The sequence below is a fragment of the Meleagris gallopavo genome, chromosome 15 (assembly GCF_905368555.1).
Source record: "Meleagris gallopavo chromosome 15, MGAL_WU_HG_1.1, whole genome shotgun sequence".
In the NCBI taxonomy this organism is placed as follows: Eukaryota; Metazoa; Chordata; class Aves; order Galliformes; family Phasianidae; genus Meleagris; species Meleagris gallopavo.
Window position 1 is genome coordinate 10,916,597 of NC_139418.1, and position 18,862 is coordinate 10,935,458.

General features: G+C 44.8%; 2 protein-coding genes across 3 annotated transcripts in view; one reads left to right on the forward strand and one right to left on the reverse strand.

The window, feature by feature from the left end:
• ADAM19 (ADAM metallopeptidase domain 19) overlaps positions 1 to 7,474 on the forward strand; it is a 29,111-nt gene extending 21,637 nt beyond the window's left edge. The window contains exons 16-23 of the mRNA XM_010719020.4: positions 260 to 464; positions 1,030 to 1,110; positions 1,712 to 1,820; positions 1,921 to 2,056; positions 2,253 to 2,319; positions 2,874 to 3,083; positions 5,184 to 5,330; positions 6,114 to 7,474. Coding sequence (XP_010717322.2) covers positions 260 to 464; positions 1,030 to 1,110; positions 1,712 to 1,820; positions 1,921 to 2,056; positions 2,253 to 2,319; positions 2,874 to 3,083; positions 5,184 to 5,330; positions 6,114 to 6,188 — 1,030 coding nt within the window. The 3' untranslated portion in view covers positions 6,189 to 7,474. The remainder of the gene's footprint in view (positions 1 to 259; positions 465 to 1,029; positions 1,111 to 1,711; positions 1,821 to 1,920; positions 2,057 to 2,252; positions 2,320 to 2,873; positions 3,084 to 5,183; positions 5,331 to 6,113) is intronic.
• Positions 7,282 to 17,457, reverse strand: NIPAL4 (NIPA like domain containing 4). 2 transcript variants are annotated; one of them, XM_010719022.4, is made up of 7 exons: positions 17,065 to 17,455; positions 15,072 to 15,320; positions 12,859 to 12,915; positions 11,907 to 11,997; positions 10,749 to 10,909; positions 10,064 to 10,647; positions 7,282 to 9,618 (listed from the first exon to the last, which is right to left on the reverse strand). In XM_010719022.4, exons 1-7 carry the CDS (start codon positions 17,105 to 17,107, stop codon positions 9,607 to 9,609), a joined length of 1,197 nt encoding a protein of 398 aa, XP_010717324.1. In that variant the 5' UTR covers positions 17,108 to 17,455; the 3' UTR covers positions 7,282 to 9,606. The 2 variants fall into 2 exon arrangements, with proteins under 2 accessions (XP_010717324.1, XP_003210427.1); XM_003210379.5 differs by having other exon boundaries at positions 7,282 to 10,647; positions 17,065 to 17,457.
• Between the last annotated feature and the right edge of the window lie 1,405 nt (positions 17,458 to 18,862).

Genomic DNA, 18,862 nt, shown 5'->3' on the forward strand with positions numbered 1-18,862 from the left:
AAGAAGGATTTTCAATTCTTTAAGCTGAAATGTGGCTTTCTAACATGCTCTGTGATTTTGCTGAGGCTGGCCTACCTCCAGAGACAGTGGGTAGATACCATCAGCACCCATCAAATGATAGTGCTTGAGCTGGCTTTTGGAAGGTGCTTGCTTTTTTACTATTGAGCAATGCCTCACACTTTAATTCACATGCAAAGCTGAAGCCTGCAAAACATTCATCTAACCAGAAATAATCACTTAGCTTTTCCTTTGAAATCAGAGATGCTAAATGTGGGAAGATCCAGTGCCAGAGCTCTGCTTCCAAACCTGTGCTGCCCAATGCCGTGCCCATAGACACAACTATCTCCCTGCAGAGGACGAAGGTGAGATGCCGAGGGACCCACGTGTACAGATTTGAGAATGAAGAAAAGGAGATGCTGGACCCTGCCTTGGTGTTGACAGGAACAAAATGTGGCAGCCATCATGTAGGTACAGTTCCTGCTTGCAATGGTTTGTGTCATTTCACAGTATCACCTTCCCATGTGGAAAGTGCTTTGTGATTATTAAGGTGCTCATTTTTTTGTTGTCTGATGTCTTTCCAGGGGATTTTTATGTTTGTCAGAAATTAATTTCTTCTTATTATTATTAATTTATTATTATTATTATTAATTTCTTCTTATTATTATTAATTTCTTATTATTCTTATTAATTAGCTCACTTCTCAGGAGTTTCTGAGTAGTGGAAGAATATATACCAAAGGTCAAACCTTAAGGCTTTCCTAGATGAAGCCTGAGGCCAAAGCAAAATCTAGAGGTTGCTAGCTGGCTGAGATTGTTTTAGAAGTGAGACACACAATTAGAAATCAGGACATTCAGCAGCTTCACAGGTTTGGCCACATCTGTGTCGCAAATTACTGGCTTCTGAGCTCCTATACCTCCCTCTGATATGTGTTAGCTGGGTTATAGGCTAGTGGTTGAAAGTTTTCTTAGGCAGTCATTTGGTGTGTAACTTGATGAGCTTATATTGAGTTTTGGGATTCTTTCTCTGCAGGTTTGCTTTGAGGGACGCTGTCAGAACACATCCGTCATCTTTGAGTCTGAAAGCTGTAGTGAGAAGTGCAATGGCAATGGGGTGGGTGCCTCCTTTTTGTCTCTGTTCCAGCCTGAAGCAGGATGGGCTGCCATTCATCCGTGGATGGTTGTTTGGCTCAGTTCTGATACCATCCCTAGGTTTGATCTGTCCTTCTGCTCCTTTCCTTTATATTAGTTTACACCTATATTTCATGATTGCATTTTCTGGTCTAATCTTCAGGGTCCAGTTTAGATTTAATTAAAAAAAAAAGAGGAAAAAAAAATCAGGCTTAGGGAAAAGCATAGTAAAAAGTCTTATTTGGACTTTATTCCAAACTTTGCTCTGCTGTTCCCCCACAGAATGGAAAGAAAAGGCTGTTGAGAAAATTTTAGAGCTTTTGCTAGTGTTTCTAGCACAAAACATCATCACCTCTCCATCCCATTGGTCCATTTAGGCAAGGAAGTGGTAAACATGCAGCAGTGTGTGCCTTGAGTAGCTCAGGAGGCCCCAGGATGTGCCTGACAAAGAGCAGGACTCACCCCACCGTCACTCCCAGTCTGCTCCCTCTTATACGGTCCTCAAGGTTATAGGAAGCAAATAGCAGTTGTTGCACAGAATCAATTTAAACACTGCACTGAATCTCTGGGTATTCCTGCTGCAGGTCTGCAACAACAACAAGAACTGCCACTGCAACCCAGGATGGGCTCCCCCATTTTGCAACAAGCGTGGGGGGGGAGGAAGCTTGGACAGTGGCCCTCTATCACCAGAAGGTGAGTGGGACTAAGACTGTGGTGGCAATTCAGAAAGATTTGGGATAGACTGGGAACAGAGGATTTCCTATTTAACTTACTGTATGTTCTTGCCTTTCAGGCTCTTCAGCAGTAGTGATAGCTCTGGCCATCCTGGCTTCCATTCTTCTTCTCATTGGAATCATGCTTTTGTTCTATTATCTGAAGTGCTGGAATAAATTTGTCATCTGTTCTCTAAAGAAGGCTCCACAGATCAGGTAAATAGCCAGTGCTGTGCCTTGTCTGCTTTTACCCACCCACAGAGTACAAATCACAGTGGCTGCGAAGAATATAACTGTTACTTTGGTGTAATCAGTATTTGCTTCTCATTCTTTCATTTAAATATAGTAAAATACAGTGAAGAAAAAGGAGAAAATGCATCCAGTAACCTTTTTTCCTTTGTCTCATTTTCAGCGACGCCTCTGGAAATGGCCATGCAAACCCTGCCTTCAAATTGAGAACCCCCCAGCAGCAGAGGAAGGTAGAGGCAATGTCACTTCCAGCTCCCTAGGAGAGTTGCAGCTGACTTGCAGAGTGGGATGTGGCTCCCTCTCATACTGCATTGAGGGCTGGTTTTTCCAAAGGATGAGGAAATCAGACAGATGTGCACAGCTGAAAGTCAGTGGGAGCTGAGCGTAGCATGTATTTCCAACCATTTCCTACAGGGAGAGAGGTGAGATCCAGCCAGCCCTGTGGCTGCATGTCTGTCCTGGTGGATCTTCTCCTGTCACATCCCTTCTTTCAAGCCTTGCAGAAATTGCAAGCCGTGGAGTGATTGGCAAGCATTATTTACAGTGCTAATGCCTCTGTTACTCTATTTTCTTGATTCCTCTTTCTGCTTCACAATTCAAAGTTGTCCCAGTACATGTAAGCAGCACCTACTAGACATATATTAGATACAGCTGTTGCAGTCAGTATTTCCTGCTATGTGGCTCAAAGGTCTTGTGCAGACCCTCAAAGGCATAGCAGAGAGTGAAGGGGTTGTTTTGAAGCAGGCATAACCTAATTCCTGGAATTTGTGGGTCTTCTGCACAGGTGATTGGCTTCCCTGAAATCCCATCAAAACCTCCTCCCCAACCAGCTCCTTGCCTCCAAATTAACATGCAGCAGCAGTCTGCCTTCACCGGCTACAGCTATGGTACAGGAAGTCCCGCAGGACCCGTGCATCCAGCACTGGCAAAGGATGTGCCCCGCAGGACACCCCCAAGCAGGCCAGCACCTCCAGCTCCCAGATCCCCCCCTCAGGTATGAAGCTGTGTTGCTGTTCTGCAGGTGTGGTTTGGTGGGAGGCTTGGTCTGAGTGAAGTGTTTTTAACCAGATGGTGTTGGTGGGATGTGGTTATCAGTGGTTCTTCTAGCTTTGTCGTGGAGCCAGCAATGATTGCACTGGATGCTTAGCATGCACAATTGCTTGTTGTTCATTTCTCTTTCTGACCAACACCTGGAGTCAGGTAGTCTGGATCATAAAGTAGTATTTGCCTTACCAAGGTCAGGAAGCAAAGAGCTGTGCAGGTTTTTCATTAGGATAGCATAGCATAGCATATTTCTGTTTACCATTTGCATGCATTTTAATGCCTGGAAAGAAGCCCTGGAGATGACCAAACAGTGATAACTCTGAGGCTCAGTACCAAGTACAGGATCTCTATTCCTTCAGACAGTCCTCAGGATATATGGCATTTGGCCACTGCCTTGAGAGCCTTGCACAAATAGATGATGTTTCTTCATTTCAAATCAGCATAAACTGGCATTCAAACTATTCACAATTATTTATGGTTGTTTTTTTTTTTGGAGGGGGGAAGAAGAAGGGGGAGGTCAGTATCAGCAACAAATAAATTTTGTTTCACACAAAAGACATAGAACAAAGTTAGGTTTTTTAAAATTTTTTATTTTTATGGAGCAAAAATGGGATCATTAGTGTGTTGCATGGGAAACAAAAGGCTTAACCCAGACTGATCCTGTCTTATGTGAGCATCCCAGCCACAAGGTTACACTGAGGTTTTTAAGGCAATAGGGTATTGGTTTACTTTTCTTGCTGGAAGTTTTATTCTAAAATTAAAAGAGATTCCACATTATTATGGAAAAAACTGCAAATCACTCAGACTGACTTAAACCCATTTTACCAAAAAATTTCCCTCCTAGCTTTATTAGGTTAGGGCCTGCAGAGAAGGGCCTCAGCTACAGGGAAAGCAAGAGGCTGGCTCCCAGGCAGCCTCTCTAAAGGATATAGAAGAAAACGAAGCCAAAATTATTTTAGTGAATGAGATTTGTTTCTAGCTCCATTGTTCCTATGAGCAGCCAGCACTACAAGAGGAAAGAAAACTAAAACAAAAGCAGGAAGCTGACTGTAATCAATAAGGAATAGATATCCTTCCCAGCTGCTTGTTGACAAGTTCCTCACCGTCTCCATTGTGTTCCTTCTCCAAAGTATCCAGTCTCTTGATATCAGAACCACGCGATGGGACACTTGTCCTAGGATTTTGAAAGGCAACCTTGTCATTTTTTGGGTTGGAGAAGAACCAGGAGGTCCAGAAGATAGAGAGGAAGTCATTAATTTCACTCTTAGCTACTGTCAGTATCCTTCCTAGACATTTACAGTATTGACCAGACTTGCTCACTTACCATTCCCATAAGAGCTCTTTGGATCTGGTGCTCTGCGGGGTTTTTGCCTGCCTCATCCCTCCTGCAGTCTTTGGAGAGCAGTGGATCCCCAAGCATTGGCTGATACAGCCATTGAGCATCATATTTATACATGTCTGAGGAGACGGCAAGGTTTTTGGGTGCCCTCCAAGTTGTGAGCACAGCTGTGTTTATTAAATTAACACCTGTAAGCCAGAGACTTAGCATAGAAACTAAGCAATAACAGGCAGACAGCTCTTATGTGGGTAACTTCTCCCCAGGGCATACTTTATGCTGAAATTCATTAGACAAATGGAAAATATAATGCTTAGAGTATCCTATTAGTGACAGCTGCGTGCACAAACAAAATAATAACAATGGAGGTGGGTGGAAGGGCTGCATGTTTGTGTATGGGCACACATGTGCATGCACATACAGTTTACTGTATGACAGTACCTCCCATGTAATCTGTTAGGTCCTTCCTGCTTTGCATTGTACAGCCATTAGATTGTGCTGTTTCTGGGGTGAGGTCCAAAGCAGAGCTTTATGGTGGGCAGCTGTGTACACAGCCTGCAGTCTCTGACTTCCCAAAAATTAAAAACAGGTCAGAAGTACTTGTGGCCACGTACAGAGGCCTAGGCCATGTGATATGAACGTAAACGTTATCTCTGCTTTCAGGTTGGATATCTCTCCAGTCTGACAACTCAAAACTGTCTTTTTCTTGTACAGGACATTTCGAGGCCCCGGCCGCCCCAAAGAGCTTTGCCAGCCAACCCAGTCCCAAGCAGGTCCAGAGCACGGCCTGGGGACAGCCCTGCCATCCCACTGCCTCCTGCTCGGCCCAGGATCCCAGGACAACCCCAGCCTGCAGCAGAGGTGGGCACAGATGGGGAGCAACAGAGCTATTTGGGGAGTAATCTTGTGCAGCTGTGGTGGATGGCAATGGAAGGGCTGTTGGGTTCATGGGTTTTGCTGTAGAGGCCTCTGTTTTCACCTGTTCCCTGATAAGCATTTACTGTGTCAAACAATACACCTGGTCTTAATTCTGCAGCAAAACTGATTAACCCTCAGTGGAATGAGGCTGTAAGAACTGTTCAGTGCAGGTGCTGTAAACAGCCATGCCATGTTCTGGAATAACTGATTTACTTCTCCACGTCCCTGGGCGCTTCCTCAAATTAAGCTTTTGTGTGAGTGGGGCAAAGAGAGTGACACAGAAAGGTGACTGAAGAGCAGCAGCCCAGGAAGGTCCAGACAAGGCTTGAGGACCCCAGAGAGGATCAGGAACCTTCTCCAGCCTCTCCGATGTTTTCCCTGTGGAACATTTCCCAAAATAAGGACAACGAATAAGAGTCTTTGAGTAGCTGAGTTCAGTTCTCTGCAAACTGAACTCTCTAGCAAAAAATACCTCCCCTCCACACATCACAGGTGCTACCTGCAGCATACTTGAAGCTAGATGTCAAAGTGCAAATCCTGCATGAACATCTTCATGCTATGGGCAGACAGTAGCAGTTTCCTCTATGACCATTTAGAGTGAATGTACAATGTGAGTGAGAACAGCCTTCCCCGACTTGCTGTAGCATTAGAAAAGGTAGTGAGCAGGATTTTTTCTTTCATCTGTGCTCACTCCTCTCTCTCTCACCTGTTTTCCATCTCATTCAGAACACTGGTGCTAGGACAGCTGGAGCAGCAAACGTTCTGAGAAGAGGACAGCCAGGCTCCAGTGCACACCCATGAACTGGTCTATTCCCTGATGGTTCTGATCTTCATGAGGGACTGGATGGCCTTCATCATCCAGAAAAGTTTTCATTGGCCACAGGTTTTTTTCCACTTAGCCTTATCTGTTTCCTATGTGACTCAAGAGGCTGCAGGCAGACTTGGTAGGAGTGCACCCAAGAAGCGAGCCGGTACATGCCAAGCTGAAACCTTCTCTCTCTGCTAATAGCCTTTTCTTTATAGGGACAATTTGTTTATGTGGTATTTATATGTTATTGTGCAATACTCAATGCAGGGATGGGGCAATGTGGGCTTCACATAATTTTTTTAGCAGTTATTTGTTTCCAGGTAGTGCAGGTGATGGCCTTGATAGCCTTTCATCGATGAACTAGCCCTATTGGCTTCCTCAGCCCATCCAGGCAGCTGCAGGAGCAATCAGTGGTGCTATAGAGAAACAGCTGTCTCTTGGGAGACCAAGAGGCAGCTGCTGATAATTTTCTTCAGTTCATTCACAGTTTACAGTGGCCAGCAAGGTGGGCCACAACAGAGAGCAAACCATGGAAATATTCCTGGTTAAGGTCACTCTGGATTTTGGTCAACTTTCATAGAAAATATTAATTATTTTCTCCATAAAACTTTCTTCAGCAAGTACTCTGCAACCTTTCAGTCCTTCAGCACTCCTTGCCTTGGTGCTATAGGACCAACACGATCTGTGTGTTCTCACCTGTGTCTCTGGGACACAGCCAAGGTACGACAGGGACGCTCTCCCCCAAGACACGGAGCTATAATGGCCAGCAACAGCCAGTACTGAAACCTCCTCCCCACCACATGGTACCACAGAAAATCAATAGACTCTTTCGTGTGCATCCCTTCAGGCTTTTGGTCTGTGCTGAGCAGTGATTCAGCACAAGCCAACTACTCTTCATACCAGTAAGAAACCTGCTCTAATGTTGACCAGGTGGTAATACAGCAGAAATAGTAATGACACATGGTGCTTTTGTAGGACAGCTTTATTTACTCCAGGTTTCTTTCTTAAGGACTTGGATGGAGAGAGCTGTGTGCACTTTAAGCTGCTGATTGATAGTTCTGACCCTCAGAACCCTCCCTTGTGAGCTTGATTTTTTTTTTTTTTTCCCCTCCTGGTGGTTTGAGCTTTTTTACATTTTTTTTTCTTTTTCCTAGGGCTTTTAAAATAAGACCTTTTTAAATGCTATTTTTTAAATTATTATTTCCTTTTATTATTTCCTCCTGGGAGAACACAGGGAATTCTGGAGCTATATAAAACAATAACACTGTGTTGTGTCTGGTATTCCATGGACAGCTCCTCAAACAGTGTAATTGGTGCTGCACATGTGAAAAATTGTATCGTTGGCTTAAAGAAAAATATTTTTGTTCTGCTGGTTGTGTTTCCCTAAGTACTACTATTTAGGAAAAACAAAAACAACATCTAAAGCTTGAGCACTCATTAAGCTACACACAGAAGTATAGCTATAGGATGAGTGAAATCACACCAGTTTTTGCAACTTTACTACCTCTTTCTTCACAAGGAAGAAGTATACGGGGTCTGTCTTGAATTACTGGTTAATTATTCATTATCTTGATCATTTTAGACCTTTTCTTATCTTCTGTATGCCTGGAAAAAAACAACATAAATTACTCCTCTCTGAAATAAGGGATGGCAAGCAAAGACTTTGCCTTTCTAATGGCGATATATGTATATTCTTTTTCTATAGATGGGGTTTTTGCATATAAACAACCCTCCAAATTTGTTACTTTACTGCTTATAGGCAGGGGCCCAGACATCTAATTTGCAGTAACCTGGGTACAAATGGTGCTCACAGTAGTACAGGTTCAAACACAGGAACTCTTATGTCTGCATAAGAGCTTCTGATCTTTATTAAATGACCACAAAAAGAATGTTTTCAGTGCATTTCATGTGAGCACAGGTTCAAGCTTTTAAAAAAATATTCCCAGACACACAAAGCTAAGAGAAATCCTAATGGAATCCTTTGTTACTGGTATATCATAAACATACATTCTGGAGATTTTAAGTCTTTCTAAATTTTCACTTGTGCATCAGATGAGTGCATGATAATGGGAACTGCAGGAGGAGTAAAAGCTGCTAAAAAAAATGGTATTTTTTTAAAGGCGATGTTACTTGGAAGAATGCATACAAAAATACATCTCACTTTCTTCTATGTCCACATACTAAAGGTTTACAGCAATGTTCTCTGTGCATCTATGCAAATACTTGAAGAATGCCATTCATTGTGCCTTTTGCCTAGTTTTTAATAAACTGGTCAGGTTGTCTTTAACAAGTGTTGTGTCGCTGTGATATTTCACTACAGCAGTTCAGTCTTTCTGAATGTGCCTTTTGTGCAGAGGGAGCAGGATTTCTGGAGGAATTGTTTTCCTTAAATGTAGTCCTAGGCACTGGGAAGGATGAGACCTGTTTGCAATCTATTTATAAAAAGTGTAAAGCATTATACCAATTAGGATGCCAAAATTAAAGCAAGTGAATTACTAGGATTATTTCCTGCAAAACCAAATGAGGGCGCTGGTTTCCTTCTGCAAAATCAGCGAAGTCATTAAAATCTTTCAGATCCACCTTCAAAGGTTTTTAGAAAAAGCTTTTATTTCCCTTTCCACATTCAAAAAAAAAAAAAAAAAAAAAAAAAAGGTAATGAAATGTTATTAAAATAAGAGACTGCATCATCTTCCCTACCCTAAACTAATATCCCAACAACATAAAACTGGGTCTGCACAGGTACATGCCATGGTTCAGGGTAAGTAACTCTGGACCAAGTAAGCTTGGCATAGCTGGGTCAGGCTTTGCTGTGCCCAAATGGGCTCCCATCCTTGCATCCCCACCCATGATCCAAATACAAGGGAATTCTGAAGGTGAGCTGCAAGGTCACGACACCTGCTAAGAAAAACATCTTTAAAACATTCACCTGCTTGATCTTTCAGGCTGAAAGCATTTTTCATCAATCACCAAGAAGTGTTACAGAAATTGTTAGTTCTCCTGATGGGGGTTTACCCTGCTGAAGTTTTCAAGCTTGAGCAGGGGCTGCCCCTTGCTTGCTTGTGTAAGGTCTGGCTTCACTAACAGCAACACTGCAGCCTGGGCACTGCAGTTTCTAATGGAAAAAAAAAAAAAAAAAAAAAAAGTTGCAGAAAACTAATTAACACTGTGCTGCTGGGAAGCTCCTGTACCTCACAAACAAAAGCGTAAAATGATTTATCTGCCACAGTCCCATATAAACACTTTATGGCTTGGGTCCTGACACTTCTTCCAAAATTCACCGTATTTACCAATATTCTTCATCCAAAGTTGCAGAATAATTAAATGTGCATAAGCAGAATGTGAATAGCAGGAGTACGCCATTCAGTCCTCATTTTTTGCCTTCGTTTGAGATATTGTTCTATATTTTAGAGTTCATGCAAGTGCCTAGAAAGGAAAAACAAAAACAGTAATCAATGAATCAGACAAGGCCTATAAATAAATACATTGGTGATATCTCTACCCAGGGGTAGGAGTACAGAGTAAACACTAGCCCTGCCAACGATAAGAGATAGCAAGGGGCATCAAAGAGGGGCTTTGTCCCAGGAGTACCTCATTTCAAGAGGATTTTCAGAGACACTATACATTAAAGCCCAGTGTCAATTTGACATGCTCTTTGCTGCCACCCCATGCCAAAGATCCAGTGCAAGCTCAGTGAAAGACTTGGCTTAACTCTGCCAAGCTTTGGATAAGACACTGTTGATTTTAATTTTTTGTCTTTCTTTAAATTGCTCAACAGCACGTGGAATTCCGGCAACAACCTACTCAGATTAGTTTTATGCCCCACCTCCAAACCCTCAAATGTAACATGCTAAGTATAGATCATGAATACTTTGGGTTTATCCTCCGGAGCAATGCTGGAGTTGTCCACTTCTATCAAGATGTTCTTGTCATCTCGGGTGACCGGTGCCTCCTGTTCATTCTGGAGGACCTGTGGCAGATTCCCTAAATTGACATCCATGTCTTTGAAGGCATGGAGTAAAAACACTCCCAAAATGATGGTGAGGAAGCCGCAAACTGTCCCAATGATGTCCACTACAGTCATGGCCACCCATTCTTTAAAGAGAATGATGGAAGTTGTGATGACAATGGTGGTGAACAGAACGTAGTAGATGGGAAACACCAAAGAGGTGTTAAAAATGTCTAGAGACTTATTGAGGTAGTTAATTTGTGTAGTGATGGATGCTACCAGCGTGATGACCAGGATCCACGTCAGTGGGTGCTGCAGCACAGGCTGGCCAGCAAAGAAGCCCTTGATGGCAATGCCCAGGCCCTTGACCGAGGACACAGAGAAGGCTCCGATAACAGAGCAGATGGTGAGGTAGATGAGGATGTTGCTCCGGCCGTAGCGAGGTGCGAGGTACAAGATGAGGAGGAAGCAGACAGCCAAAAGGACTGCAGCATAAGCAAGAAAACCTGGAAGGGGAAAGAAACAAAGAAACAACAACTCAAACATGAACTGGTATGGGGGCCACAGCAGTACTTCTGCCCAACCCCAAACATGACCTCCTGTGTACCTGGCTCTTTTAGCTTAAATAACATTTCATCCAGAGTGGTGACCTCCTCTTCCTCTGGCGCATGTATCACCATCACGGTGCTGCCCACGAGGCTCAGCATGCAGCCCAGCTTTCCCAGCAAGTTGAGCCGCTCTCCCAGCAAATACGAAGACAGGATGGCACTGCATGGGACAGGAAAACAATGGCTGCTGTTACTTTGAAGTCCTTTAAAGAGGAAGCAGCATCTAAAATGATGTAGAGCATACGATACAAGGATACCAATTTGGAATACATTTGCAGGATTCCTGCATGTTATTACACATTCGTGTTGCATCTGCTGACAGTTGAACTTCCAGAGTTGGAGCTCTGAAGACCACAGCACATGTATCAGCAAAGTGAAAAAGTGCTGAATGTGTCAGCACATCCTGGGAGACATTTCCAAGGTTTTTTAATTCACTCGTGAGCTGTTGGGCATTATGAAACCTTTAGTGCCTGAATTCAAGGGCCATTGTAATAGAGAGGAACAAAAAACCAACAACCAAACACAAAATTGCTACATTAATTTTAACTTAATCATCAGAAATATTAAGCCCCAGAGAAATTCGAACATAATGGGGCTGTAAAAATGTCTGAAAAAAATAAAATAAAGAGTTGTTTTCCATGACATTGAAGCAATCCGAGACAGCACAACAATCTCCATTTGCTTATGCATTTTCCAGGAACAGAACTTCCACAGAACCTTCAGTGCCTGGAGCCTTTTTAGCAACCGTATGAAAACACTGCCTCAGAGCACCCTAAAAGCTCAGTAAACACAAGGCAAAAATAGAGACAAAGTTAAATCAAATGTAGTATTTCTGATATTTTTAGATTTTTTTAGTGCTATTTATTATTGAAAAAAGTATCCTTTTACTGGCTGAAGGCAATGGAAGAAGTCACACTGCTAACTACAGTAATTTAACATGAATTGTATGCAGCTGCTATTCACAGCCACACGCAGCATTGCAAGGGCACAGCACTTAATTCAGTGTTTTCTGGGTGATCCCCTCGAAAGGCAGCAACAGTTGGGGTATTTTTAGAAGACACTCTTTCCTCACATTCACATTACTCCAAGTATTCTTGTCTTATAGACAAACAGGTGAACAGATCAGCCCAGCTGCAAACCCCAGGCACGTACATCACCTTATGAGCACGCTGAGGGCCCCCAGAGGTGTGACAATGGTCGCAGGAGCAAAGGCATAGGCCGCAAAGTTGGCAGCTTCCCCTCCACCCACTGAATAAACACAGGAAAAACAAACACTGGTGAACTACAATATGCTTTTTGTGCTTTCTCTTGCAAGCTTGCAAACTAGAGATTGGGTTTTACTAAAGGGGCTTCATGCTGCTTCTAAATAGGGTCCCAAACTGGACCACAGCTGCCTCCCATCAGCTTACTAAATCACCAATCCAGGCACACAGCTGCAGTGCATCTGGGTCATTACTGGGTTGTTGGAGCCCTGGAGTGCTGGGAGGGCACAGACAGCTCCTCAGCTATAAATTGTCTCTGGGTATGCTGCTGTGGTTTCCTAAGTGGTTCCCTATGGGCTGTACAGCAGGAGCTGAAGAAGCAGAGCAAGGTGAGGGTATTCCTAGCTGCTACTTCTGTGGGGAGAGCCAGGAAAAACAGCTCTGAAAACTTTCCTTGTGGAATCTGCTACTCTCTGTGCAACTCTAGTTTGTAAAGGTGTTATATTGTTTTGTATACAAAGAAGGTTTGGAGGCTTATTCTAAGGGAAAAAAAACTTTCCTTTAAGAAAGGAGCTGCTACCAACAGCTTGTTATCACCCTTGCTGTTGCAGTGACCTTTCCCGATCTCCTGGGGCGCACACAGTGCCTGGTACAGCTGGTTGCCCTATTCAGTTTTGTCTTTGTGTGTTTTTTGATTAAGCAAAATGGAGCTGCTAAGTACTACCAGCCCTGCAGGAGGGCTGCAGCAGGATGGTGGGGGAGGTGTACAGCTCACTACCTCCTCAGGCCTTGAGAGGAACAGGGAACCAAACAAGGCTTTGAGCTACTGATGCTGGACTTGTTCATGCCTGGTTCAAGTGGACAGACCTGGAAATGCTGCAAACCCAGGGAGACAGCTTCTACTTACTCGTTAACAAGCCAGCCCACCAGAGCCAATCCTTCAGGTAGCCATGACCTCCATCTCCTGGGAAAGCAAAGCAGGCAGGAGTTAACAATGAGAAGAGACAAATAATCCTCTGGGGAGGGATAAGTCACAGTGAGAAGAGTGGCTTGGAAGGACAGTGCAAACATAGAAGTTGTGTTGGCTCAAGGCATAAGCAGAAAGTGACAGCTATTGGTAGACAGTGTAAATGCAACATAAGTAGCTGCTTAATCTTCATGGGAATGGCATGCACTGCCCCAGAGCAGCAGATTATTGGGATGGACTGTAGTGGTGCTCCTCACTGGTTCATCATAGTGATTATGCCTCTGAAGTCACCAGTGGATGCCTGTGCTGAGGTTCTGGGGGCTGGATGTACTTTGGCTTGGATGTTCCTCCCCAGGTGACCCTGGGGCTGAGGGTGGTGGTGGCTGTGCCCTACTGGATGCCTCCACACAGAGACTGTTTCCATGGAGCTGCTGTGCTGGACCTTGCATCCCCACTGGATCTCTATGAAGAAGCATGTGTTGGCACTAAGGTAAGGGAATAATTTTTTTTATGGCTATGGAGGAGGGGAACTTGTTGGTTGCATTGTGTGAGCCTGTGCTATATTAGTTGGTGTTGCTGTATTTTGTGCAGGTGAGAGTTCTAGGTGTCCTGGAGTTATCCACATGTTATCTGCTGCTTTATATGTTGCCTTGTGCTTTAGGGTCTCAGTCTGAACTGTCATGAATCCTAATGTTGCCTTTATATTAAGTTGTCATTTAGTGGCTGTTTCTGATAAATGGAAATAAGTGGCACGTGATAAATGATTCCTGGTATTGAAGCTCAATAAAGGAAAGTGTGAATAAAAATGAGGAAGCATGGGTGCATTGTGCCAGGAACTAACCAAGCTCTAGTCTTTAACCACAAGCTGTTCTATGGCAGGAGCTTGGGCATGGTGACTTTGTGAGGGTACTGGGTTGGAGAGACTGATAGCAGGAGCTGGTGGTAATGGTCTGTGCACTGCTAGAGCTGTCTTGGAGAAGGTTAATATGTGTGCATAGGAGGGCTGAAATACTGTGAGTAAGAGAAGGGGGAGAGGCAGGAGAAGGAGCAATGAAGGTGTGCACAATAAGAGTTCAGGAGGTACAGAATTCTTTTTTCTGATATAATTCAACTTCTGGTTCCTTAACAAGTGATGAAGTTTAAATATTATGCTCCGGTGTTTCTTAGAAATTATGAAATTGCTGGTTTGTTTGCCTGTAGCTTTTTTCTTGAAGAACTTTTCTTGTTGGCTGTGATTTTTTTTTTTCTGTCATCTACTCCTGGTAAAACATCCTCAAGTAGGAAGGAGTTTGCTTTTCTTTAATTAGATTGGCTCTGAAATGTTAGACGAAGTTGGGAGTTCCACAACTGAAACAACACCGATATTTCATGGTACAAATCCAGTGCTGAAAATCAAACTTATGTGAGTTCACCATTGCAAAGGGGACAGCCTAATGTATGGGGTAAGGATAGGAGACGGATATCGTTTTTCTTTGCTCACCTGCTGCTTAGCAGTCACCTTGTCTTTTCATGCCTTTGTGTCCCTGCATGGAGATGAGGATATTGAATTCCTTTGTAAAATGACTTAAGAGCACTTCCTAGACCACAGGTAGGAAGCAGTAGTATTTTAATTATCATCATTTTGTCAGTAGTTATGTAAGTAGGTCACCCGCCACGTAGGAATAAGCTGCTGCTGGAGCAAATGTTTGCAGTGTTGATGGGCTGTGCCCAATTGCACAGTGCAACTCAGCTCAGGCACGTTCCTCCACTGTGCCCATCCATAAACACACACCTCATCCAACGACCTCAGCACTAGAAGAAAGTTATCAGCCAACATGTTGTTGAGCAACATGCTTTGGATGTATCAATTGTGAAAACCACAGCAGGGCTCACACAAATTGCAGGGGTGCAAATGTGCATAAATACATGGCTTTTGCTAATGCAGTTCGAGCATATGGGGATGTGTCCTTGTTTCAGGGATTTGGTGGCAAAGATGCCTGATGTATCAGTGAGAGCAAGGGGGGAGGCATGAAATTGTACTATCTTGCTCCAGGCTGTGGCATGGGGATGACTTTCACCTTTGTGCAATGGGACCCATTTCACAAAAGGTCTTTTCCCTGCTGATTAAAGGCTGGCACATGTACACCAAGGTGTTGCCCTGCACAAAATCTTACCTGCCCTGGTGCCTCCCTTCTCCACCAGCCGGAGCAGCCCCTTCTTCTTGAGGATGATGCTGCTGCCAATGAGGAAACTGGAGAAGACAGCCAAGCCCAGACCAATGTAGAATCCATAGTTACTTTCCAGCCGTGTTACCCAGGAGGTATCCCCAGTCCCATTGTCATGGCCAAGGTCAGCCAGATCAGCACCTCTGACCACCTGGCACACAACTCGATGGGAAACGCATGAAATGGAGAGCAGAGACCCTGTGAGAACATGGAGATACAACAATTACTAACGTGGCTATCAAGAGTGCCATTCAGTGCTGTAATCAGTCTCTCATACTCAGGACACCTCTGCACTTGCGTGGAAGCAGGAGGATATTTGGTGATTGGTTTCTGGGATGCTGCTCAAGCAGCTCGTTGACACACTGTGCCTGCGGTGCCCTTTGCTGAGAACAGGAAGACCACAAGGGCACTATATTTAATCTGAATTTCCAAATATCTATGCTAGAGTCTCTCCACCAAACTCCAGTATTACGAGGTTGAACTTGCCAGTGTCCAGTATTGATCCAAAGGCTTTGGTGCTTTGCAGCCACCTAATCCTGACATCTTCCTGTTACCTGCAGCTCACTGCTTTGAGTTTAATGTGGAGCAGTGCCAGTATTTTGTAACTGTGAATCTGTCCCAGCTCTGTGTACTGAGCGAGGCCACGTGATTGCTCATAAAAAGACAACAGGTTTGTCCCAGATTAAAGGTCCCTCTCTGCATTGGTTTTATTCCCCCTATTTATGGACACTTGTGTGCTCATGAGTCACAGAATATCCCAAGCTGGAAGGCACCCATAAGAACCATCATGTCCAACTCCTGGCTCTGCAGAGGACCACCCGAGAATCAGACCGCATGTCTGAGAGTGCTGGCATCAAGTGCTAGCTAGTGTGGAAGGGGTGAACACAGGCATGGCTCTCTGCTGCCCACACAAAAAGCACCAAACCCTGGAGTATCCTGCTTGGGGGGTGTGTGGCTGTGTGGGCGGGAAAATTGCTGAGCTACCCCACCCAGCACATCTTCCTATTGCGATCAGAGCTGGGAGTTGTAGCATGGACAGTGTGACTGTGCTCTGCTGGAATAAAGCACCCAGCAGGAGTGTCATATACAAATCTGCCTCTAGTAAATGACAAACTTTCTGCCTCAAATCATGTTAGAAATATGGATGGAACAATTATCCCTCTGCAGGCTGTTTTGTGGCTCACAGCTCTCCAGGAGTTGGGTCTGACCTTATTTTTCCCCCAAGAAACTGCCTTAAATCTTCTGCAGCCTCCACCCATCCCCTGCACTTACAGCTGAGGGTTTGGATCCAGATTAGATCCATCTTTCTTTTTTCTAATGGAAAAAAAATCCAATGGCTTTTCTAAAGATTCTTTAAGAGATTTTCTCTAATGGAAAAATAACCTTCATTGTGGAACTGTTTTCCAGGGTACTGGGGGACATTTTCATAGAGTCACAGAATTGTTTGAGTAAGAAGGAACCTTTAAGGCCATCTGGTCTCATTCCACTGCACTGAACAGGGACACCCACAGCTCCGCCAGGTGCTCAGTGCCCCTCCAGCCTGACCTTGGCTGTCTGCGGGGACGGAGTACCCACCACCTCCTTGGGCAACCTGTGCCAGTACCTCACCACCCTTATCGTAAAAACACTTCTTCCTTATGTGCAATCTATATCTCCTCTCTTATTTTGAAGCCACTTCCATTTGTCTGCAGACCCTGCTTGAGAGTCTGCCCCCTTCTTTCTTACAGCCCCTTACACTGAAAGGCTGAGCTCCTTTACCTAGGCAAGTTGGACGCATCCAGCTCTCCAGGGAGCAAGCAGAAGGCAGTGGGGTGAGGCAGTTACCTACTGGCTAACAACCACCTGCGAAACCAACCAGTGACAAAGATCAGCCCCGGCTTTGGGGCACCCCCTGCCTTCCACCGCTTGGTGCCCCGCTCCCCCCAGCCCGGGCTGCACCCACCGTTGCTGCAGCTGCCGTTGGTCTCCAGCGGCTCCATCATCATCCCTTCAGTTCTCCGTGGGGCTCTCAGTGACCCGGTGTTGGCTGCAGGCACACCTGCCCGGGCGGCTCCTCCTCCGTCGCTGCGCTGCGCGCCTCGCGCTGCCCTGGGGGTTGGGGCTGCTCCCTGTGGTGTAGCAAGGAAGGGGTTCAGAAGGCGTCCCCTCAAATGTGAGCTTTGGTGTTTGTTGTTCCCTGCTTAGCAGTGATGTGTGTGCAGATGCAAAGGGCAAATCGTGGGGCTGAGGAATGTGTCGTTACTCAAGGAAGGTTGATGTATCTCAATGGAGATTTCGAGTGGGAGCAGGGATTCCCTCATTGTGTACTTGTTGCACAGAGGCACGTTCCCTAATCGCTTTTCTGGCCTTCGAGTCAGAGAGGGAGAGGCTGGGCTCCAGCACAAGCACAAAGCAAATATCAGCAGAGGACGTGTGTGCAGGGGACGTGTGCTGTGCTGCGGAGAGCAGAGGTGCAGGGCACAGTTTCACCTGCAGTTGAAGACTTTGCTGCCTCCAGCCACTAAAGAAAATAACTAAAATGTAAGATCTGAGGACTTAATGCTTGAAAATTGACTTTTTGATTTTTTTTTTCTCCCTCCATGAAATACACTGCTTGTACATTGCTACAGAAGTTGCCCTTACACCATCAAGCTGCAACATTGCCAGCACTGTGTGCATCTTTCACTCAGCGCCTGATTGTATCTCTGTACAACTCTGCTCTCCAGCAAATGTCATGTTTGAGTGTTTTGTGAGTCATCTTGACTTTAATTGGGCCAGTTCATCAGCCACACTCAGTGACTGGGAAAGGCTGTGCTGGCCAGATCCCATGTCCTGCCCTCCATCACAGGAACATCTGATAGCTGTCCAGATGGTGTGGCAATGGTTTCTGGTGTAGAAAGTTAAAGGTTTTTTATTTATCTGTGATAACTATGCTGCCAGAGCAGAGGTGATGACATGGTGTAAAACAAAAGACCCTTTGGATCACAGCTTTATCTTCCCTTGGTGGTCTGACTTCCTAAATGAAGAGTTGACCGCATTTGGCATCTTCACTCCCAAATGTATTTGACCCCATGGGCCTATTTTCCTGTATTTGGGAAGGGGCGAGATCTCCAAGAGAAGCTCTTCTGAGTTCTGGGGAGACAGGAGATGTGGAGGGGGGTGAGGTCCCAGAAGGAGAGAATTCAGCAGTGCAAGTTCATTGTTAGACATCAGGAGGGAGCATGTGAAGTTTTCACCACCACGAGAAAAGCTTCACTTAGATGTTGCAATCAGCTGTGGTACATGTGTGTCACATCTTTCTGGTATAGGGGCTGCGGAGATGTTGTATATAAAATCACTAAGTCACAGGAGTTGCATTAGATGGATTTAGCAAGGCTGCATATGGCAATACGGGAGTTAAAAGCCAGGAAGGCTTGGCAAAGAATTGCCTGCAACACTTTGTCAAGGGCAAGTTCAGACTGATAACAATAAAGCAGGGATGCAACCAGTGTCTCTGTTATTGGTTCATATCCTTGTTTTAATGGTAAGGCTGTAATTAGGGGAATTCAGCTCCAAGCTGTGAGCTCAGTGGTTGATACTCACATCAGGTGCTTCCTTAAAAATAAGCTCCAGCTCATCAGAAATCAGGGAGTCTGCCATAGTGGCTCATCTTGTAGCAATGTGGTTCCTCCTGAAATACTGGTTCCCCAAGCCAAAAAACTTGACTGGAGTCCAGAGGATATAGCAAAACAGCTTTGCATGCAAATGATATCTTTAGCAAC